General features: G+C 49.0%; 8 protein-coding genes across 8 annotated transcripts; 3 read left to right on the plus strand and 5 right to left on the minus strand.

Annotated features, from left to right (window-relative positions):
* Positions 1-757: 757 nt before the first annotated feature.
* EDB91DRAFT_206035 (uncharacterized protein) lies at positions 758-2,743 on the minus strand. The gene is made up of 13 exons (XM_041326425.1): positions 2,555-2,743; positions 2,456-2,488; positions 2,386-2,405; positions 2,314-2,328; positions 2,219-2,257; positions 2,131-2,159; positions 2,059-2,072; positions 1,980-2,006; positions 1,759-1,818; positions 1,572-1,706; positions 1,284-1,518; positions 1,172-1,226; positions 758-1,116 (listed from the first exon to the last, which is right to left on the minus strand). The coding sequence occupies exons 1-13, from the start codon at positions 2,736-2,738 to the stop codon at positions 913-915; spliced, it is 1,050 nt and encodes a 349-aa protein (XP_041178642.1). The 5' UTR covers positions 2,739-2,743; the 3' UTR covers positions 758-912.
* A 1,464-nt stretch (positions 2,744-4,207) lies between these two features.
* Positions 4,208-5,337, minus strand: EDB91DRAFT_1335642 (uncharacterized protein; the record flags this gene model as incomplete). Its single annotated transcript, XM_041325502.1, has 3 exons — positions 4,208-4,648; positions 4,709-4,869; positions 5,307-5,337. The coding sequence occupies 3 exons, from the start codon at positions 5,335-5,337 to the stop codon at positions 4,439-4,441; spliced, it is 402 nt and encodes a 133-aa protein (XP_041178643.1). The 3' UTR covers positions 4,208-4,438.
* Positions 5,338-6,674: 1,337 nt separating this feature from the next.
* Positions 6,675-9,851, minus strand: EDB91DRAFT_1246841 (SPX-domain-containing protein; the record flags this gene model as incomplete). Its single annotated transcript, XM_041322713.1, has 15 exons — positions 6,675-6,956; positions 7,012-7,613; positions 7,661-7,731; positions 7,788-7,895; positions 7,947-8,148; positions 8,198-8,432; positions 8,483-8,601; positions 8,651-8,689; positions 8,742-8,802; positions 8,860-9,063; positions 9,113-9,121; positions 9,174-9,491; positions 9,543-9,644; positions 9,698-9,763; positions 9,828-9,851. 15 exons carry the CDS (start codon positions 9,849-9,851, stop codon positions 6,675-6,677), a joined length of 2,442 nt encoding a protein of 813 aa, XP_041178644.1.
* Positions 9,852-10,323: 472 nt separating this feature from the next.
* EDB91DRAFT_1236575 (Gtr1 raga G protein Gtr2) lies at positions 10,324-11,770 on the plus strand (the record flags this gene model as incomplete). Its single annotated transcript, XM_041321474.1, has 7 exons — positions 10,324-10,412; positions 10,466-10,567; positions 10,623-10,731; positions 10,783-10,909; positions 10,962-11,155; positions 11,208-11,350; positions 11,401-11,770. 7 exons carry the CDS (start codon positions 10,324-10,326, stop codon positions 11,768-11,770), a joined length of 1,134 nt encoding a protein of 377 aa, XP_041178645.1.
* Positions 11,771-12,229: 459 nt separating this feature from the next.
* EDB91DRAFT_1246843 (uncharacterized protein) lies at positions 12,230-13,519 on the minus strand (the record flags this gene model as incomplete). The annotated part of the gene is made up of 3 exons (XM_041322714.1): positions 12,230-12,382; positions 12,433-13,155; positions 13,220-13,519. 3 exons carry the CDS (start codon positions 13,517-13,519, stop codon positions 12,230-12,232), a joined length of 1,176 nt encoding a protein of 391 aa, XP_041178646.1.
* A 2,222-nt stretch (positions 13,520-15,741) lies between these two features.
* On the plus strand, positions 15,742-16,875 carry EDB91DRAFT_206227 (uncharacterized protein). The gene is made up of 2 exons (XM_041326426.1): positions 15,742-16,112; positions 16,167-16,875. The coding sequence occupies exons 1-2, from the start codon at positions 16,106-16,108 to the stop codon at positions 16,739-16,741; spliced, it is 582 nt and encodes a 193-aa protein (XP_041178647.1). The 5' UTR covers positions 15,742-16,105; the 3' UTR covers positions 16,742-16,875.
* Positions 16,876-17,604: 729 nt separating this feature from the next.
* Positions 17,605-20,747, plus strand: EDB91DRAFT_1273435 (Metallo-dependent phosphatase-like protein; the record flags this gene model as incomplete). The annotated part of the gene is made up of 19 exons (XM_041324612.1): positions 17,605-18,146; positions 18,199-18,253; positions 18,306-18,354; positions 18,407-18,456; positions 18,518-18,567; positions 18,639-18,674; positions 18,733-18,836; positions 18,888-18,915; positions 18,968-19,067; positions 19,124-19,170; positions 19,223-19,248; positions 19,306-19,368; positions 19,421-19,501; positions 19,554-19,562; positions 19,614-19,699; positions 19,759-19,910; positions 19,952-20,000; positions 20,053-20,427; positions 20,478-20,747. Exons 1-19 carry the CDS (start codon positions 17,911-17,913, stop codon positions 20,745-20,747), a joined length of 1,866 nt encoding a protein of 621 aa, XP_041178648.1. The 5' UTR covers positions 17,605-17,910.
* Positions 20,748-21,290: 543 nt separating this feature from the next.
* Positions 21,291-22,097, minus strand: EDB91DRAFT_1124069 (uncharacterized protein; the record flags this gene model as incomplete). Its single annotated transcript, XM_041318347.1, has 1 exon — positions 21,291-22,097. A coding segment is annotated over exon 1 (367 nt), but the record flags the coding sequence as incomplete, so codon positions are not given.
* Positions 22,098-22,145: the final 48 nt, after the last annotated feature.

The following is a 22,145-nucleotide window of genomic DNA, read 5'->3' on the forward strand; positions in this document are numbered from 1 at the left end:
TAGAACAGCCCGCCGTGTGTACGTACCGTCCACATAGGGCACCGTGACTGCCCCAGACGACAATCATAAAGCCTGCCGTTTCAATGATTCTTGATGAGCGTCATCCAGACAAAGCAAACGGAAGCTCACCTGTCCAACCTGGGCTGCCAGCTGCCAGGCCCTTCAAGCATACCTCTCAATCATTGGCTAATCTCGCTGCTCCTGCTGCTGCTCGTCCTCAGCACATATGCACCCTTCTCGCTCTCTCCCTCGGTCATCGGGCTATCATAAGGGTGCTGAAAATCGGTACGTGTAAAATCTGATGCAACCTTACAAAACGTACTGTAGACTCTAGCTGGAGGATGTTGTGCGACTCGCAGTCAAGTTGTTGACCTTGCTTGCAAGACGTCGCAGGGCCCCAGGGCCGTAAACACCTTCTAATTATATTAGTCCCAAGGCTGCAGATGATCATCAACACCTCACCGACTGGGGAGTTGTTATGTAGCTCTTGTTCAAGGACCTGGAAGACTGGATCCGCAGTGATGAGTAGGTCGTGGAATTAAATAAAGGGCAAGCTGTTGCTAGTTGATAAGTTGTCTTGCCCATAGCCACTAGTACTATCATAGACACGGCAACCACAGAGTGGTCGAACAACTGGAGAACCCAAATTCAAACCTAGTCACCTAGTTCGACCTTGCCTGCTCGAGTCGTACTTATCTCAAATTGACCTGGACAAGTAGTTAGAGTGAGTCAACCGAGTCTACATCTCAGGCTAGTGCCAGTGACTCTCTGCTAAATCGACTTTGGAATATCTAAAAGACTTATATACTATCGCCGCGACGAAACCAAAACAAATTCTCCAGCTAGATTCCTGTATAATGCCCACTGACAAGTCCTATTAAATGCTAGTAATCATATGGAATGTTTCTCCTCCTACACATTGTTGCTTGTTGACACATGCACATGCTCCTGGAAAGCCATTGAAGTCATGTGAGTCGCTGCGTCGGACTCGGCCATGAGCTTATCATAGTATTCTCGAACACCAAGGATCAGGCGTGGTCCTAGCACAAACATCTTCACAACCAGGAAAACGTCAAGAAAACCAAGATAAATCTTTGTTTCCATAGAAAATTGGTCCTATAAAAATGATGAACTGTGGTTGCATGCAGGGGTCAGCGACAGATCGGCATACCGCTAAGATCGTTGGAGATATGTAAAGAAGGTTGAAGCAAGACACAGCAAGAACGCTAGCACGTATGGAACGTCAGCAGAACAAGGGAACCATATTCACATTAAGAACTCACCTTGCAAAATAAAACAGATGAGTTTTCATCAACACCGTGAAACAGTTCCAGATAATCCCTCTTGCTGATTGTCGTCGCCGTTCACGGAAGTGTTTTACAGCAATCCAGACTGCGAGACACAGTGCGAGGACGTCCCATACAGTGGGGAGTATCCAACTCACAGTGGTATCCAGAGGTAGGACATTTCCCTTGTAGTCGATGGTGCACTGATATGTGTCAAAGAGAATGAGCTCCTCTGGTATTCGTCAATGAGCCTCACACCCTGAAGTCACTCATAATTAAGCTTACCCGCTGAAATATCCCTCATTGATATTGCGATGATTACTCCATCGGCGATGGTGACAGCCAGCAAAACGACAACGAGCACAATCAGCACCTTTCTGGATCGTTGGTACATGGCATGTAACCGAGCGATCATGACGACTTGCGTGAATTTTCAGTCAAGTCAATAGCACTGAGGTATTGCGTAGCTCACCCCCCAGTATTAGATTTATAACGAGACTCATCCAATCTTGCACGAAGTACATGATAAAGCCTAACAAATCGAGTTAGTGATAGGTCTGGGGAGGATCGCACACTCCAAACAAACTCACAACTGCGACAGTCATTATATTGAAAGCTAATCGAAAATATTACTCACCCCTACATGTGAGTGTGGTTGGTTGAGTGGGAGCGGCAGGCATAAGTATGGAATACTCACTACATCTGTCGTCGGAACCCATACTATATGCTGCCGGTCAGAAAACACAACCACAGTGTATGTGAGGAAACATACTCAGCACCGTGATGCTGATTGCGAGAGGCGACTGATCAGCACAACACCAATAACGTAGCCCTCAAAGCATACATAGTATATAATATTCCAATGTAGCGCACCTTGGATAGGTTCAAGTCAGCACAACTTGCCCATAACACCTATAACACGGGCTACACACAATGAGATACAGAAAAGTCATGAGGGACCAGCGCTGCCTCTGTTGCGAATTAATTGCATTTTTACGTTGTTCTTCTGACATGGGACTCTACTCACCCAGACCAGCTCAACCTATAAAACCATTCTTAGCAATATAGCTCCTCCGGTAATAGGCTAGCATCAACCTACCTCTTGTCCGAATGTGAGTACTGGAAATATCATGAGGACATTAGCCGTTCTTTAACACTATCTTGCTCACCCCAATCATACATCAACCCAGCAGAGGCCGCAACTGTGAAACCGCAGCCAAGGTTAGACCGAGAGATAAACGTCATCAGCCGAACGGCTCTCCACGAACCTATAAAATAGCTGGAAACGCGAGCCGCATTAATGGTTGGCCACCAACTGGGATCATTTGAGACTAGTGTCATGCTGTTAGAGGATGTGAGTGAGCTGTGGGCATGTGAGGTTGGTGGATGCGTGACGATGGCGGTCATGGTAAATATACCACCATCCAGCCCTTTTAGCACAGAAACGAACATAATAGGGTTGAAATGTTGATATACGTTGATACCCAATCCTGCTTTTGATTGGCCGAAGGATTTGTGAGGCAACTTTGCAAAACGCACTGCATATACTCAGTGCATCATCGCGCAGTTGTTGCGAGGGTGATGCATCAATTTCAATCACAGCCTGATACACTCCTAATCAACAATCCATAATTGATTAGTGATGTCTGGCGGGTATACAACGCATCCCTATAGTACGTGAACATGGAAGTGAACATGACAGGGAAGACGACTCGGATTATCGCACATGTAGGGCCTCATGGCCGTTCATGATCAGGAAGCCCAACTTTTTGTGATAGTGATATTCTCGATTCAGCAGCGTCTCATCCAAGGTCTCTTAATAAGACGGTCGCGACATTCTGTTAACAGGAATGAACACTGTTATTAACTCCGGCCTCAAGCCCTACGGTAGTTGCTGCACCTCAAACCCTAGTTACGCGACTCGCAGCCAAGTTACTGACCTGCTTGCGAGACATCGCAAGGCTCTAGAGCCATAAACACCTTCGAATCACGTTGGTCCCAAGGCTGCAGATGAGCACCTCAACAGTTCACCGGCTGGGGAGGTGTTACGTAGATCTTGTTCAAAGACGTGGAAGACTGGATCCGTAGTGACGAGTCTAAAAGGTCGTGGAAATTTGTTGGAGTAAGATCAATGGCGAGCTGTTGACGGCAGTACTAGTTTTTCCACAGCCACTAGGTACGGTGATCGCGGAGTGGTTTCGGACAACATAACTCACTGACGCAAATTGGACCGACTCGCTGGAGAATCCAAATTCAAACCCAGTTACTTAGTCCGACGGCTTGCCGTTGTTCTGACACGGTGGACGTCCTCTGATGACAGTTTCAGAATCCAACCACATGCATGTTAACGTCCAAACCAGTATTACACTTGACTCCTTCATAAACAATCCTATAACTACACGTCCCCTCAAACTCTCAGCGTTCAGCACTTGCACTCTCCGGCCTTGCATTGGCACCTGTGCATAAAGTTGTGAATCAGACCAGAAATCCGACTTCGTTCAAAGGCAGTACGACTCACGATTCGCCGCACGAGCAGCTGGCCGAACCGCAGTTGTTCTGGGAAACAGGGACTTGAGCAACCTGCGAAATGATCAAGGTGACGCAAACGAAAACGCAATGGCAAGGCTTACGGTGTACATGATGATATAGCTGGGTTGATGAATTCAAGGTCTTTGCAAGGAGTTTGAATGTCGTTACCTCCTCGGCGCGAAGGTCTTTATAGTTTTCCTGTGTGATCTTATCGGTAATTTCTCAGAAACCAGATTTTTTTTTTGGTTTCTCTCTTTCCTTCCCAAGAGTAATCTCTGCAGTACCGGCGTACCGCTATCCCTACGATCAAACCGCACAAGTAGCGCAATTGTCCTACATGTGCATTCCATCAAACTCTGCGCATCCATCAAATGCACCATGTGTCCGCGTCAGGTGTCACCAGGTGTCATCATCACTCCTCAGCATGCTCGCATCACATGACGCAATCCTGAACGAAACCGAATGAACCCCAACGATCTATCACTGTCAAGCCTCAAAGTCGATACACAATAATACAACCCATCCCCGCACATCACAATCACATCTCCGCCACCCTCAACCTAATAGTGGTACCCAGCGCTGCCAACAACACAAAGCAAGAAGAATAGTCAGGCCATACCTTGTCATAGTACAGCTCTTCCGCCGGGGCCCGTCGACGAAAGGCTCGTTACACGAAGATGATGCTGAGTAGGTAATGGCGAGCAGACGATAGCGAGTAGTGCAGCTAGGGTGAATAACGCTGCGCCGGTCGAACCCCGCAGATTATCTGCATCCATGAAGTTTGACAATGTCGTAGCGATGGATCCGATGAGTACTGCAAAGCTGAGCCATTCCTGGGACAATAGAAACGAGAAAGAGCGAACAAACTGGATCAACGAATGAAAAAGTCTTACCAAGAAAGTGCGTTCGTTTGCGAAATACACCTTAGGCTCGACACGAACAGATACCGCAATCCGCTTGCCCGCCGGCGCAGTCCAGTCCCTCATCAACAACCGCTCATCCTCGCGCAAGTTCTTTTCATCCAGACCAGCAGCCTCCCACACATCCCCAGCCGCTCATCAAACGCAGAAGAAGGCGCAAGTGGGTCAACAGACACAATCCTCTGTTGTCATCGCAGTCCTGCCTACGGAAGAAAAAGAAAACTGGGATAGGAAGACGAAGATGGGCAATCAATGTCTAGCATGTAACTCGCATGCGCCACTAAATTCGTACGTCAGGGTAAATCATCTCACTAAACAAAGAAAAGAAGGAACGACTATGGAGCAACATAAACAAGTTGCGAGACGTTTTACATGGTTCCAGCCTTCCACTTCGTGCACGTGTGGGGTAGGCAGCAGTAATGCAACAAGATATTGGTTACTTAGTCCATTGAACAAGTACTGCGACGATACTTCGAACACAAAGCCGCTCCCTGCAGGGTACTAGTACCCGACAACTGTTAATCATATCGAGCACTTCTCGTGCTATATACACTGCTGCTAGTTGACGCACGCACGCGCTCCTGGAAAGTAATCGAAGACATGCTGTTTGCTGCATCACAGTCGGTCACCTGCTTAGCATGATATTCTTGAACACTAAGGATCAAGCGTGGTCCCACCACAAACATCTGCACGAACGAGAGAATTTGAAGAACACCAAGATATATCTGAGTTCCAAGGGAAGATGGGTCCTATAAAAATTACGACTGGCTCTCCACGAACCTACAAAATAGTTGTAAATACGATATGAATTAACGGACGGCCACCAAATGGGATCATTTGAGACTAGGATCATACTGTTAAGGTGTGAGGGATCGGTGAAGTCGGTGGATGTATGACAACGACAAGTCGTGCTAGATATACACCACCGTCCGTGCATCAATTTTCACAGCCTGATACATCCTGATAGCATCAGTAAATCAATGGGCTCTCTGAAGAGTCGATAATTCGAGATCGCGTCCATCCTTACGAGACAGCCCCATTCTGTTGACAAAATGAACGCTACAATCGAAATACCAGCCTCGAACCCTAGAGTAGTTCGCCAGCTCACTGCACCCCCAAATCATAGGGTATCTTCGCGTCCTAAAATAGGACTAGCTGCTGGAAGTTGTGTAACTTGCGCTCACCGAGTTGCTGCATTGCTTGCGAGATCATAGATACCGTTGGGTTAGACAACCTAGATCTGAGCATCGATCCAACATCGATACCTCTATTGTGGGGTCACATCTTGTTTGATTACGTTCCAGACCGGATAAATATTAGCGATAAGATCATAATGAGTCTAACAGTGGTGGATTTGAATCAAAATCCATGACTGCAATCCTGTTGACCACGCACCACAATGTGTCGGTAAGTTCAAGTTGTGTGGATAGACGCTAGGTAGTACTACGACATCTACCCACAATACGACTTACTATGTACTGATGCCTAACCTAGTCTCGAAACCAGACATTCTGGAGCTCACGTCGGAGTTCGCAAGAAAAAGCGCAGAGGACGCCCATAGACGAATGGAGATAGTCGCCAGTTTACGTAGCTTGGGACGAGGCGCCTCGCCCAGGCATCTTCCGAGTCACTGCCACTTGGGCTCCCCAGAGATCTTTTAATTTTACGGGGTTGATGGGGCGACAACAAGCAGCATGTTGGCGTCATTACACTGCTCGACTTCGCCGAGCTTGCCCCAGACGCGGCCTGGGCCGGACCGGCCAATTAATCTGACTGTATCACTGTTAGGTAAGAGACTAACCTGGACTTGCACCAAGCTGGCATACATACGCGCATGTGAGCCTCGCATCATAAACCTGAATCAAAACGAATGAATTCCAGTGATCTATCAGCGTCCAATCCTCAATATACATAACAATACATCCCATCCCGCACATCATCACATCTCCGCCACCCTTAACCCAATATTGGTACCCAGCGCCGCCAACAATACAAAGCAAAGAATAGTCGGGCCGTATTTATCATAGTACAGCCCTTCCGCCGATCGCGCCCGTAGACGAATGGCTCGGTACACGAAGATGATGGCGGAGTAGGCGATGGCGAGTAGTGCAGCCAGGGTGAACAGCGCTGCGCTGATCAGGCCTCGCGGATCATCTGCATCTACGAAGTTTAATAACGTCGTAGCGATGGATCCGATGAGCACCGCAAAGCTGAGCCATTTCTGGTACAATAAAATAAGTGAATGATCTAGACCAGTGAATGAAAGAAAGTCCTACCAAGAACGTGCGTTCGTTTGCGAAATATACCTTGGGTTCTACACGAACAGGAACTGCAATGCGCTTGCCAGACGGCGCAGTCCAGTCTCTCACCAACAATCGCTCATCGTCCCGCAAGTTCTCCTCATCCAAACCAACAGCCTCCCGCACCTCCTCTTGCGCACGAGGCGGCACATTCTTCTTCGCCTGCAAACGCTCGCGCAGGCGCTCATCAAACGCAGAAGAAGGCGCAAGCGGATCGATCGACACGGTCCTCTCTGCCATCGGCGGCCGTGGCATCTTCAACAATGGTGTCCGCTCATCGCACACCTCCTCACGAGAACTGCTGCCCTCGCTAAACTGAGGCGTAGACATATCGCGTTCCTTGAGAGATTTCTCGCGGAATGCGATGGCTGCCGCGACGTCATCGTGGGGTAACCCCATGCGCCGAAATTCATCTCTGGCAGGCGCCAAATCCATCTCCTCATCTTCTTCGCCCTCTGAGACGGGCTCAACATATGAGTGCACGGGCGAGAGGACGCCGGACTGTTGCTCGGGAGTGCTCTTTGCGGGGCGCTCGACAGTGAGGTAACCCGTGTTAGGCTTAAGGATATCGGTATCCACTGGGAATGTAAGGTAAGCAAGGTGCAATGGAAGTCTCCTGACTCACTTTGGGGCAGCCAGAATGGCACAAGATCTACACGATTTGGCAGCAAGGTAGCGCAACCATGGATAAATTTACTAGCGATAGTCCGTAAGTAGTATAAATAGAAACGCCTTGCATGTGAGACTCATACCTAAACTTGGGAACAGCTTCGACGAGGTAGGATTGAACGAGGTCCGTGACCCACTTGGGAGGCTCTTGTCCGAACTGGGTCTGAAGCTTGACTTCTAAAACACCGTACCTTTTAAGAGCGTGAATATTCTATAGGATCAGCTCGATAACGAATACGCACTTGAAAAGCTCCTTGTCCTCCGCTGGCAGTTGGTCAAAAGGATGGTCGATGCCAATGTCAGTCCGTCGCCAGTTATCACCAGCACGCGACCGACTGTCCCAGTTGTCTTCACGAGCCATCGTGAGTTCTGTATCAAGCGATATCCGTACACGGGGATCTCCTGGGAGCTGGAACGCAGTTCGGTTGTAAAATGTCCTCATGACTAGCATATTTATGAGCAAAAAAGTCAGATGTTGGCCGTGATTACACACCCGGTTGGAGCTGCTTCGTAAGAATACGATACTGAACCTCGCTCGCAAGCTGGATCATGGAATCGACTTCGGCTTGGGTTTTCTTGCCTTTGTCGGCTAGAGCTTGGAGCTCCGCGTCCATGGTGTATTCTCCACGCAGGAAAGCGTTCACGAGATGTTCTTTGATGGGGAAACGCGCCTTGACGGATTTTTCACCCGTCCAGTCTTCTCTGTGCGTCTTACGCTCGACGAAAATCTGGGAGGACCTTGAGTGTGACCTTGACAAATGGACAAGGACACACTCACAGTTTTCACATCTGTGTCGCCGTACCACCGTAGACGAATAGCTTCGGCACCCTCTGTCTTCTCTAGTCGACCGAGGTACAGTTCAAGATCTTCATTGTCGAAGTATATGGAAGTAATGGCTGCGATACGCATCGGAATCAAGTCTTCAGCTTTGTAACGACAACGTACCAGCATCCTTCTGCTCGAATTCCTTCTCGGCATTGAACACTGCAAGGGGAGTTAAATCAACTGTAAGTAACGACAGTTCATCATCACCGACCGAGAACGGGTAGATGTCGTAAAATGGCCAGTTTCAGCGGTACGAGGTTATCTGGATGCACCTGGAATAATCTTGTTAACAGAAATAGACTTGAAAAGAATTTTTTTTGGATGATTACCCAATACTTGGTCGTCTGACGGACGAAGGCACTTTGGTTCCCGCCTGCGCTTGAATCACCCTGTACAGGGTGACCGCGGGTGCGGACAAGGTCGTAGAGCTTGGATAACTTGACAATCAAGGCGTCCCAGTTATATTTATAGAAGGGTCTTTCCTCAAGATAGTCTTGAATGAACGTAGGTTTGAGTGGAAGGTTCGTTAATTTCTAAGAGCGGTCATGAATCATGACACAAGATGATATCCGGAGAACGCACATCATGTTTCTAAGGAGAGAATGGTGAGTTGGCAAAAAGCAAGAGGTACGAGGGGATATACCTTTAGAATTTTGAGGAAACCGGTGATATTCAATTTTGTGTACAGTGCCAAGTCGTGAACATCTGCTACAAGGGTGGCGACTTCTTCTTCGAGGCCATGAAAAATGTCTTCAAGTGAGGCATCAGATTGGTTGTCATCCATGTCATCATCGTCATCGGAACCCTCATCGGGTCCGTAGTCGGAAGGGCGTGCCTGGTGAGATTCTGGGTCGGAGGAATGGGTTGGGGACGGTTCAGAAGCAGACTGCGCAGATTCTTGAGCGACGAGTTTGTGGACATCTTTTTCAGCCTCCCGTATACGGCGAGACAACTCGGCGGTCTGAATAGCATCAACTCGAGCGGAGGGATGAACTGGGTGATGAGGGCTTACCTTTTGTTTCTGAAAATCATGAACTTTATCAAGCTCCCTTTTGAGCATGGCGGTGAAATCACGTTCATCTTTATCGTCCCAGGTGTGGGAGGTGGTACGGGCCTGCGCAGGTAAAGCGGATGAGGATGGGTCAAGTAGTTCGGGGCGGAAGTCACCTTAAGTTCCCGCTTCAACAAATTGTAGTCAATGTAGAAGGGTCTCCACTCATCATAAAGATTTGTCTGTCAGAGCGATGGTCGGCTAAAATTCGCTCCACACACATCGCCATACGCAAAAATGACGCACCGTGATCTTCCTGCCAAACTTCATTGTGAGAGTCAGCGCTTTAGGAACACTGCCTAGACGAGCGTTCGGCGGGTCAGTACTAGCGCTACTGATAGAACAGCACGAAACAAGGATGTTCGGGCGTTAACGAGTCAACGCGGAACAAAGTATACCCAGTTTATACGAGCGACGCTGACTAAGATTTAGTTAGAGCATGATGCCAAGGTCTTCTCTTCTTTATGGAAAGACGACGTCACAGCCGTTTACCCGCCCAGTTCCTCGGTGTATACGCTGCTGGACGATCAATACACCCGTGCTTCTCGAATGAAAATAATCAACACTCGCTCATCATTTGGTATTTCCGCCGCGCGCAAAGTCGGTGAAAAGGTCGCAGGCATATCGCGTGGCAATCACGTGGCCATGATCATCGTCATCATTACAAGTCAGTCTTTGCATATTTAAGAAGTAGATCTTCTTTTATCTGGTCACCTACGGGAGACTAATCTTTGCATGCACAATGAGCCGACAAAACTACTCGAGCACTGCTAATTTGCATACTGATGGATCCATACGCAGGACAAAAATCCTCTTCCTGGGCACGAGAAGGTGCATATCTACGTTGAGCTAACCTCTTCCTCTACTTTCCTAACCTACCCCAGGAGTGGAAAGACTTCCATACTCCAAGTTCTCTTTGATGATCTCCCCGCCAAACAGACTTTTTACCTCGAGCCCACCATGCGCGTCGCAAAACATTTCATTGAGTGTGCTCTCATCCCTGACTTATGCTGGCGCGAAGTACTGAACACTATCCCTCAGTACCATCATCCCGTTAGAGATATGGGATTGCCCAGGAAACGTCACCGTCGACACACTCGGTGCATCCCTCGCTGATTTCTCGACCATTGTCTTTGTCATAGACATTCGAGTACGTGCGCTCCGCTTACCCACTGACCGCCACCCTCATAGAAATGCGCAGGATCTGTACCAACAACCTGTCTCAAAACTCGTAGAATTCATTGTCGCAGCATGTCAAGTGAACCCAGATATCAACTTTGAAGTGTTCGTTCACAAAGCAGAAAGGCTCCAAGAAGACGACAAAATCGGTACGCCTGTCCCATATGCATTCTTTGCTCGAGTGGCTGATACAGCACGCAGAAAACTTCCGTCAGATACACGAGCGTGTCATGGACCGCCTTCTAGACGAATCCCCCGAATTCGAGCAATTCCCACTTAATTTCCATCTCACCTCAATATATGATCATTCTCTCCGAGAAGCCTTCTCCCGCGTGCTTCACAAACTGATTGACTCCCTACCGTACCTAGAAGAACTATTAAACGTCTTTTGTTCTGTACGTACCTTCACTACCCTTTGTCACTACTCTCCCCTCTAACCGCTCACAGAACACCGCCTCCCCAAAGGCTTTCCTATTCGATACATCCAGCAAAATCCACGTCGCAACAGACACCTCACCAGTAGACCAAGCAACGCACAACCTCTGCTGCGACTACCTATCCATGCTCAACTCATTTGGACCCTTGTACAGGTACGTACGCATCATCTAACACCCTCTCACCCACTAAACCATTCTAATAGGTCCAGCTCCAACGACCCACAAATGACTCGATTTTCTCCAACACGAACGCCCCCACCCACAGCAACCGCATCAACTCCCGCCTTCAGCACCACTCCCGCCGGAACCCCACCCCTCACCACTTCATCCCCCGTCCCCACGTCAAAACCCCACTTCTTCCCTTCTGCAGCGACGTCGCTCTCACCTTCGCACCCAGGAACTACGCTTACTTACCACCTCGTGACGCCGCATCTTGCATTGCTGGCATTGCTTCCGACGACGGTGTATGAGATGCGCAGGGGTTTGGTGGAGTGGAACGTTGTGTGGTTTCGGGAGGGCGTTAGGGAGATATGGGAGGTGGAGAGGGAGCGGAGTACGGGGGAAGTTGTTTGATTTTCTATTGATATCGTGTGTGTACTACTCTCCGTGAGTTGTGGTGCAAATCAATACTACTTATATTGAGGAGGGCTTGTAAGATGACATATGAGCCATATCACTATCATTGTGAAGAAGAACTTGAAGTGACTGCGAGACTGAGTTAAGTGACAAGTTCCCCGGTGCCAGTCCGGGCGAGAATTCGGAGCTACAGAAAACACAAGGAAAGTAGTCGAGGAACGAGACGTAGAGTAAATGGAGGTACATGTCCGGGAATTGCGGGATGGTTAAAGAAGGCGCCATGTGAATAAGAGGAGTGGTTGACGTCACGTCCCAGAACATCGTACGCATACTAGTATACATGTACACGATGTAGTACACGCAGGCTCAAAGATGCGGCAGGACCATGATCGATCGATCGTCGGAGGAAGCAGACTATGTTATATATTAATAAGAAGGAACGACAAGCTCTCTCGGCTATTGAACAAAGACTATCGCGAACAGGCAGAATGTAGCAGCCACAATCGTTTCAGCTAGAGGCTTACCAACTAAAAATGACAGAACGACAAAACTAATAATAGCAATCAAGCTTGATACAACACATCCGATCTCGGGTGCAAATTGATATACCTGCGCAAGGTTAGGCTCTGACTCAGGAAATCGTTAGAAACACCACACACCTTTGAGAATTTCTGCTCTTTGGACAGTACAAGTCCCAGTCCTTCTGACGAAACAAATTTCTGCCCTTCAAATAAAATAGCAAGGCAAGACTGCAGACCCTTCAAACACCACTGCCTTTCGAGCCAGCAGAGGAGATGACGATTCCAGAAAGACTTAAACAGACTGTCATCGCATGGATTCGGAGCTCGCGAAAGATGGAAGGCCCAATTTTGACATGCATAGACCAGAGCGCCGGAAGCTAATTGGCTTCGTCCCCGTGCTTCGTCCGCGAATCTCTCAAAAGCCCTCATAGCGTGGATGACCCCATCATGTGGTAGAACACGACCCCGTGGAAATGCAGGGGTGGAATAATCCCGATGCCTTAATGTCAAAAACGCCGGAAATATCAAGAAATCCGGCAAGCTCTGGAACTGCTGGATCGCTTGGAAAGCTGGCAGTAAAGGAAAGTCTGGGATGACCGTGTACTTGCTGATCGCGTCCAATGTGCTCGAGAATTCTTCCATTGTCACCCAGACAGATGCCGCAGGAGTCGACTGCCAGGCTAGACCATCGGGCGTCTGGGGCCAGTCTCTCCCGCTCTGGGTCTGGAGCCAGTCTTTCCCGTTCTGTGACAGAAGCCAGTCTTGCCCGCTCTGGGTCTGGAGCCAGTGCTGACCATCTGGAGTCCGGAGCCAGTGTAGCCCACTCTGGGTCTGAAGCTGGTCGTGCCAGTCTGGCCCGTTCTGGTCGTGCCAGTTGTTGAACCAGGAGAGTACCAGATTAAAGATTGTCAAATTTGGAACTAACGCGCGGTGCTGCAGCCGGGCTTGTCTCTCCGGGATCAGCAGCCGGGCTTGTCTCTCTGGGATCAGCAGCCGGGCGTTTCTCATCTGGATCAGTAGCTGGGCGCGTCTCGTCTGGATCAGCGGCCGGGCGTTTCTCGTCTGGATCAGTGGCCGGGCTTTTCTTGTCTGGGTCAGCAGCCGGCCTTTTCTCGCCTGGGTCTGCAGCCAGTATTTCCCTCCTTGGGTCTGCAGCCAGTCTTTGCCGCTCTGGGCTTTCAGCCAATGCTTTCCCCCCCGGGACTGCAGCCAGTTTTTCCCCCATCGAGTCTGCAGCCAGTCATTTCCCCACTGAGTCTGTAGCCAGTCATTTCCCCACCTGGTCTTCAGCTAGCCTTTGCCTCCTTGCGTCTGCAGCCAAGCCTGCCCGTCCAGGGTCTCTAGCCAGGAAAGTAAACCTGACCTATGATATCCCCGAAGCCATTTCAGAGCTACAAGGGCATTCAGTGGCGTTGGTGGCTCGACGATGAAGGCTAATGAGCACTTTAAGCTCTGTGGGTTGTAAGATTTCATAGCTTGGCTCTGCCCCTTCAATGTTGAGAGGGCATCCAGTAGGGCAGTGCTTTCTGGCATGTCTCGCATCATCAGGCGGAAAGAGGAACGAGCGAGTAGGGAGTGGGGGTGACTGATATGTTGTACGTCAGGGAGGTTGCAGTTCAAAGGGTCGGAAACATAATCGCGAACGGACGAGTGAGAGATGTTCACGGGGAGAGTGTCGTCAGTAGGAATATCCACGACAGACCGTAGTTGAACCAGTGCCGCCTCGACATCCTTGCCCTCACCAGGGCCAAGAAGGTCTGAGATGTGTGAGATAGGCAGAGGGTCTGCAAGGGCAGCAACAACTGACAAGTGCAGATATGCCCGCGCGGGGTTGGTACATGTGGCGAGGATATGGTCGTATAACTTGTACACCTCCGTTCCTGGTAGCAGCTCGCTCGCGAACTCAAGCATAAGCTGAAGTCGATCGCGAGGATCATGAAATTCGTCGTCAATAAACTTCATCATCGTAGACGCTACGATGAAACGTCTGCCCGCTCGACTCGCCAGCCGCGCAAGTTCATCCTCCGTTGGCTGCGGGAAAATCAAACATCGACCTCGCAGGAATGCTCCAGGAAGATATAGATGTCTTTGTCAACATCTGCGCCATCTAAAGAGATGATTGAAGAAGCACCCTCCCCCGTGGTGTTCACTGGTATCTCCTGGACCAAGTGACACACCTCTTCTCGCTGAATAGCTTCACGGATGTGGTTTTTCGAGCGACTTGTGAGCAGGATTTGGATCGCGGGTATATCAGGATCACGAAGAACTCGGCCTAGGAGGGAAATAAGATCGGCAACCTCGGCTTCCGACATGCACTCATCAAGAGCATCAACAATGAACGCCAAAGGTGGACACTCGCGTAGTCTGGATTGAAGCTTCCGCAGAGGTCTCAAAAATAGCGCCTCCATCTGGTCGCAAAGGGATTTGTTGGGATCGAGGAGAGCAGGATCCTCGCGGATGGCTCTGTTTACGTCCTTCCGGACGCTGGGAAAATTAAGGGCAAGTTGGTAGGCGAGGGTCGCAAAGAAATATCCAGTCGTGCAGCGTTGGGTGTGCTTGCGCGAGAAAAAGAATGTGCCTGCAAGCCGCTTCTCTATATTCGTATCTTCTCTCGCTTTCAGACTTTTCATCCTTTCAGCTATGGTGAACGCAACAGCAGACTTCCCAACGCCTGCCGTGCCGTGCAGCCAAACGAGCCCACTCTCTTGGTTATCTAATAATCCGTGAATGTAGTTCAGAAGGTCCACACGGGTCCCTTGCAAACATTTTGGATGAGGCTGGCGTTCGCGGGAGTCGTATTCAGCGCCCTTGACGGTGACGTGGGACAGCCTCTCCCAAGTTCCTTCAGATAATCGAAAATCGCCAGAAACTTTGAATGAAGTTAGCAAGTGAGTGAGGGAACAAATGATGAAGAGTCTGACATTGATCGTGACTCAGTGACATTGACAAATGCTATCACAAGCTGTGGGATCGAATTGAAAAACACTGGCTGGCTTGAACTGCGTCCGAGTTAGCAATCGTATTTCAGGTATGTCGAGATCCGACGCACGCAGACGTGAATCAGGGAAGTCACACGAAACTTGGATCGTGAAATGATTTTTGGCACAGTCACTCAGTCTGTTCGAGGCTTGCTGGATGGTGGTGGAATGGGTTGAAGGACGAGTGCGCACTGCACTCGCCTGGTTGTAAGAGGACTCAAGACACGAGGCTACCGTGAGGATAGCTCCATGCGGGAGTTTAAATTTCCGTTCACTGTACATGAATTTCGGTTCGCTAGCGAAAGTTGAACTTCTCGGGTTAGTCGATGAAACCACCAGCGACATTGATTCAACTAAGAAGTATAGATAAGTAGTACTTACACCGAGACGCGTTATTTTAATTTATTTGTCCGACGCGTTGGGCTTATAGGGGCATGCGATGGCGCCTCTCTCTGATTCAATCCCTTGACAGCAATCTTTAACAAAATCATAATGCTACCGCGTCTTCTTACACAACGCTTTCGAAGTTTTTTTTTTCCAAAATACATCGTCATCACCCGCAGCAGGTTCCGATATTTCAGTATAGCACGTCCTGAAGTTGTATCTGCGGACCCTTCGGCAGCGCCTCGGTCTCCATACAAACATGTCCACGTTAACGCAGAGGGCATCGAAGTTGAACTAGCATTTGTTGAGGAGCCGTTAGCAATTCCTGCCCAGCAAGGGCATGACTATCTTCGTGTCGAATTCACCGGGTCAATAGATCCAGAGAACTGCTTCAAAAATCACCCGCAAGCTCGGGTGGGGCATGAACTCCAGTATCTGGATGGCGTTCGATGAGACGTATGTTCCAACTAGCAGCCACACGTGTTATTTGACCATTCACGCAGAGAAAAGAAATATGTCCCGGTCAAAGCTTTGAAAGGATATTCAACTGGTCTGGCCGAACGAGGCATAATGTTGGAGCTACCTGCCCTCGAACGCTCAACTCTTGCATCTCCGCCATCCGACCTCACGTCCAGTTACTGCCTTCATCTTCTCGCTTTTTCCAAACAACCTGGCAAAGATCGAGATGGGAACTATCTATGCTTCGTCACGGACATTTTGGGGGAGACGTCAAATCACTCCAGAAGGAGGTGGCTCGTGGAGAAGGCTTGCCTCTACCTCTTGTAAAGCACATCATGTCGCACACTTTGTGTGGTCTCGCGCGTATGCACGAACTTGAGATAGTGCATACGGATCTCGAGCAGGGCAATATCATCTTTGATATGGGTTCGCTCACACAGGCTGATATTGCAGTCTTCATCGAAGCGAATCCAGCTCGACGCCACCCTCCAGAACAGTGCTTGAGTTGTGTTGTCCAGGCCGCCGTCTCTCAACCCTTACCGCTACCTTCGCTTGCTGAGGCCATGACACACAATTACATCGTTGCAGACTTCGGCAGCGATGAGGAACAGTTTGTGATCATATGATAGAGTTCTTGATTCTAAAACAGTTATGATCGGCCGGCAGGAACGGCGGACTGATGGGGGTACGCCTCACATCAGGGCATTCGTGCATCCAGAGATGACAGGGACACTGGGGGTTCCCTAGACTAGAACGAATGGTCCTACTAGTACATTGAGTACATCTCTCAAAAGGACATAAGTAAATTGGAATCAAAAAAAAATAGTTATGATGGTTCTATCACTCACGGTCCTGTATCACAGCGCCCGTGCTTCGGACTTTCTGACCGGATGCTATCCCTTTCTTGACAATCTTGACGGCAGTTGATCGATTCCAGCTCCTCGTTCGATTCCAACATGAGGTGAGATTGAAGTTTCAACTTGAAGTTCGAGCAGTTGGAACGGGTAAAATGCATCGCCGGAAGCCGTCAAACCGAGTAAGGACCCTTGGCCCTGCAAGAATGGAAGTTCATTAAGGTGGGGTCCGAACACGATTGCGTTGTTCCAGAGAAGTCGAAATTGGAGGAGAAGAAGACGAAGAATGTGTACATGTAAAACACATTCATGCTGATGCCGACTTGACATGACACTAGTGTGGTACAAAGATACTTGTTCTGTTATTGACGGAATCACCAGAACTTATAGGGCGCTGGATGGGCCAAAGCCCAAGGATAATCGTCGACTATCACGAAACGACCGATGTCGTGAAGGGGCCGAACAACACATTATTGTCGTGGCTTCAGATCGATCATAAAAAGGGATTCCAAAGACAACAGACCATTACGCAGCATTACGCTCTATTACGCCGAGCAGATTTTTCTTTATCAACCTTTTCGGGTCCAGGATTTCCCCACTCCTGGGGTTTCTAACTCTGTCAACTTCGAATCGCATCTAAACACTCAACAGTCACTATTAGCATGATATCCAATTGATATTCGTGATTGGAGCTACCAGCCTGTAGGTTGGCTTAGCGCCTCCCCGGACGGTGTCAAACTTTCGCCATGTCTTCAGGTCATCTCTTACGTTTCTCGAAAGGTGAGGTCACTATTGATCTGTTCGTCCGAGTAAAGATCTCGGATTACACTCATCCTCATACCCGAGGTCGGTTCCGGGGAGCACTCTGCAGTATAAAGGCTGTACGAAGTTTGAGCTTTACGATCGACTCAGCTTTTTAGGTAGGCTGCACCCTTAGTAGTATGATTTTGGCTGCTGCTACTCTCCTGGGTCTTGCGCTCCGCGGTGCTGCTTGCGCGGGTGATCACTTGCGCGCTCGTGACGGTCATGTTCATGAAAGGCGTGCGTACCCACCGGTTCCACTTGCACCACCCTCCCGCCCTCTCGTCTGGGGGGACTTGAATGTGATACACACCACCGATAGCCATGGCTGGCTGCTCGGGCACCAGAAGTCATCTTGGGCTGAACCATACTACAGGTGAGTGTTCACAGAGGAATTACTTCGAGCCACCATCGCTCAATTCACGTAGTGGGGATCTTGGAGACTTTTCTAGCTTTGTGACTCACATGAAGCAAATTGCTATTGTTCGTCTATTAGTCTGAACTCTGCGTTCGTTGTGTATAATTCCTATTGCAGGATAAGGACGTCGACCTTCTTTTGATAGACTCAGGTGATCTTCATGATGGTATGTGCAAACTATTCACTGTCTGGGATACAATTCAATTCACGTCTTCCAGGAACTGGTGTTTCTGATGGCTATCCCCCTGGTGGTGTTGATGCTCATGAGGTCTGTTCTGTTCATGGGTGATGCATATCCCAAACTGATATGTTGCACGCGTCTTTTACAGTCAAACAAGTTCCTCGAGCGCCTTCCTTATGATCTCATGACCATCGGAAAGTAAGTGTCGAGTTTTCAATCCTCTTCTAATCCGCATCCTGGCGGTTGAACTGACAATTCCTCTTTCATAGCCACGAACTGTACGTTTATGCGGATACATATGACATGTGCGTAATACTTGATGTTCTGTGCGAATTTCTATCTGACTTCATGGATGACCCGCAGGTACACAAACTTTGTTCCCCATCTCGCTGGGCGGTACTTGACCTCTAACGCCAATATCACTATTTTCAACTCAGACGGCGAGGCTGAAAGTGTTCCAGTGGGCAGTAAGTTCGAGTTCAAAATCATCTTTTCTGCTACCAATGTCTTTCTTGCAGACCGTTACACCAAGTTCACCACCAGGAAGTAAGCAATCTTATGAAATTCGGGAGAGACGCTTATCCATTTGATATGGCAGAGGCCGCCGCATCACTTCCCTTGGAGTTCTATTCAATTTTACTCAGAACGATGTGAACACGACGGTGCAAAGCGTTGAGAATATGGTCAAGGAGCAGTGGGTGCGTTATTCTACACGTTCGAGCAATGACAACCCACCATTCTGATTTCTGTTCAGTTTGCTGAGGCTATCGCAGAAGAGCCTGACGCCTTTGTATTTCTTGGGTATGGTGAATCCATTGTTACTGAAAGAATTATTACATTGACGTCACCGCAGACACATGCCAGTTGCTGATGACAGCTGTAGGCTAACCTAGTAAAACAATCGTCAAATGATGATCTGACAAATTGGTCATCTAGGGCCTACTGTTTTCAACGCTGTGCGGGCTGTGCACTCTCTGACGCCCATCCTAATTTTTGGAGGTGGAGGCCATCATTTCAATTGTTTCGAATACTATTCTCATCGAGGACTTAGGACACACCCACATCCGTGATTGTCAACAGTATGATGGTCGTTCTATGGCTCTCGAAAGCGGACGCTACATGGAAACAGTCGGTGTGTAAAGCTCAAACATGAACGAGGGGTAGTGTCTGACATGTTCTTCTAGGCTGGATGAGTACGTTGTTGTACCAACAGGGTATCTCAAACACCTGACCCAGGGATTTAGGTGCGAACCTTGATGCTGCCAAGGGCAACGACAACAATGTTTCTTTCACGAGGAGATATCTTGATCAGAACCGTGTGACCTACGAGGTAAAGTGCCTCTCGCAGTTCCTGCCGCTCGCCTAATTCAGCCCATGACAACTACTTAGTACCACACCCAAACCTCAAACAAAACATTTGACACTGACGAGGGGCAATCGATCACTGACGGCCTGCAGAAGCTCGCGGCCAGTTTCGATTTGTCCTACCTGTATGGAACGGCCCAGCAAGATTATACCATGAATCAGTGGGTGCCCCTTAGGTAGTCATGTTACTTGAATCGCCAGCTCAATTATGCGCTAGGAACCCATATCCTTCCGACGGATCTCTTCTATCTCTTTTCATTGAAGAAGTGAGTACTCATTTTCCAGTGACGATTTCTCAGGTATCAACGCGCTTGTTAGGTTGTCCCATACACACTCGCCATTAACAACACCCGCGCTTCCATTCCCAACATAATTATCTGCAATTCGTATGCTCTACGCTTCGACCTCATGAAGGGTTCATTCACCAAGGACGATCAACTAACCGTCATGAATTATAAGGATGAATTCTTATACATCGCCAATGTCCCATCTAGCCTCGCAAACCAAGTGCTCCCCGCCTTGACTGGCCCAACAACGACACGGAAGCGAGATGATGCTGAGGAGGACATTTGGAGCCACGAGGTTGTTGATGTTCGGTACAGAGCCTGGCTGGAGGAGATGGACCGCCGTGCTGGATTGGGTAGACGAGAAGCGATGGCAGGCAATTTGACATATGGATATGTCACGAAAGATGTAAGGGCTTCTTCTCGTCCTCGGCTATCATGCTCATAATGCTGGCTCAGTCATGCTCTGGCGCTGGTCATGCAGACGACACACTGCACATGGCGTTGCCTTACTACGAAATTCCACGCTACATTGGCTCGAACCCCCCTAACGTGACAGCCGACACGCCTATTGACCTTGTCTTCCTCGACTACCTTGGAAAGAAGATGGTCGGCATCCTCAACGGCTTGCAGAAGGATAAGACCTATACTATGGATGATGTTTCATCGTACAGTCCGACGCTGACTAGCGTAATGCTGGGCATGTATGCTGAGGCCAAGTGGAACTGATCGTACGGCGTTTGGTTATACGTAATTGTAATTAGCTTTCTTATTCAATTATCTGACACATCTCGAGTCCACTGTGTCAACAGTCATGCCTCGAATGAAGAGAGGCCTTGTACAATGGACACGCTTTAGTCATGCTTTCGTTGATCCCTTACGGTCATCTTCTTTCATGGTGTGTTAATTGTTCTAGCGCTGTTGCTTCGAGCTTCGAGCTGGGTTATCTGTCTCCAACAATGTCAGCGATATGCCTATCTGCCATCGACCTCTGCACGCGACCATGGTTCATTATGTCTATAGAGCCCATACTCCCCGGAAATTATTATTTATGATGGCATCGCTCAAATTTTCGTGGTCATGTAGATGTTTATGCTGGGACCGCGCCTGATCCTTAGCATCCGAGAATATCACGCCAAGTGCGTGGCCGACTCCGATGCAGCAACCGCCATGATCTCAATTGCTTTCCAGGAACGCGTGCATGTGACAACTAGTAGTAGTACGGGAGATGCTCGATGTGATTCACAGTCGTCGGATACTCTGCAGGGAGTGAGAAAATTTGTTTCATGTTTCAAGTTTCGTCATCGTAGTTATTTACTGAGTTGTGTGGTGTTCCAAAGAGAAATAGGTACTACAGGTCTGGACAAATACCTTGCTGCATCACTCCTGATACTAGCTGCCCGCCCGCGCTTGACCAAGTGGCAAACTGAAACCATGTAAAAGGTGTCGCAACCAAGGGACTTGACGCTCGAACTGAGCACTAGAAGGCATAGATTTCAAGTAAAATCCATTTATTCATCGTTTATAAAGTCGGGTATAACTGAGCGCGTTGCGACTTGCCATGTTTTCGCTCATTCTAGAGGTCTTGTCGACTCTTCGTCATGAAGAAGTGCCCCATTGTATGGTCCTTCTAGTATCCAAATGCACAACTGCAGTCTAATTTCCGAGTGTAGTGGGAGCACCGGAGTTGGTTCCCCTGGCCGGATGCGGGCTCGTTTCATCATTTCATTATGTTGGTCATCCCTTGAGTGTCCTGAGTGATACGGTAAGAGTGACCTGTGGGATGTATGCCGCCTAGCGCACACCAAGTCCGGCTCGAGAGGCCAAGTGCAGTAAAAATGGGGAACAGGAAGATGCAGCACCAGGTTTATCCTTGTTGGTGAAGCAAGCGTTCGGCTTCGAAACCACGAGACGACATCAAGCAAAACATTGAGGCGGACCATGAGTCACAGGGACAAACCTGACGCGATCAACCCGCTGCCCCCCGCTTTACTTCCCCTCGTTGTCAACAGCACCCAGCCTTCGGGGACGGTGGTCTGCAGGAGGTGCGAACGAGGTGGCCTGCCTAGTTAGTAGTTGTACACAGACTGGATTCTGCGCGTTCCTCGGCGGCACAGAAGATAACAT

The sequence above is a fragment of the Suillus paluster genome, assembly GCF_016628075.1.
Source record: "Suillus paluster strain FC165 chromosome Unknown EDB91scaffold_17, whole genome shotgun sequence".
NCBI classification, from domain to species: Eukaryota; Fungi; Basidiomycota; class Agaricomycetes; order Boletales; family Suillaceae; genus Suillus; species Suillus paluster.

Excerpts from the sequence above, each read along its gene's own strand:
- EDB91DRAFT_206035 (XM_041326425.1), bottom strand. The coding sequence starts at position 2,738 with ATGTTCGTTTCTGTGCTAAAAGGGCTGGATGGTGGTATATTTACCATG. Across the intron at positions 2,489-2,554 it reads CGTTTCCAGCTATTTTATAG|TTGCGGCCTCTGCTGGGTTG; the intron begins GTTCGTGGAGAG and ends GCGGTTTCACAG. Across the intron at positions 1,519-1,571 it reads AATGAGGGATATTTCAGCGG|AGGAGCTCATTCTCTTTGAC; the intron begins GTAAGCTTAATT and ends GACGAATACCAG.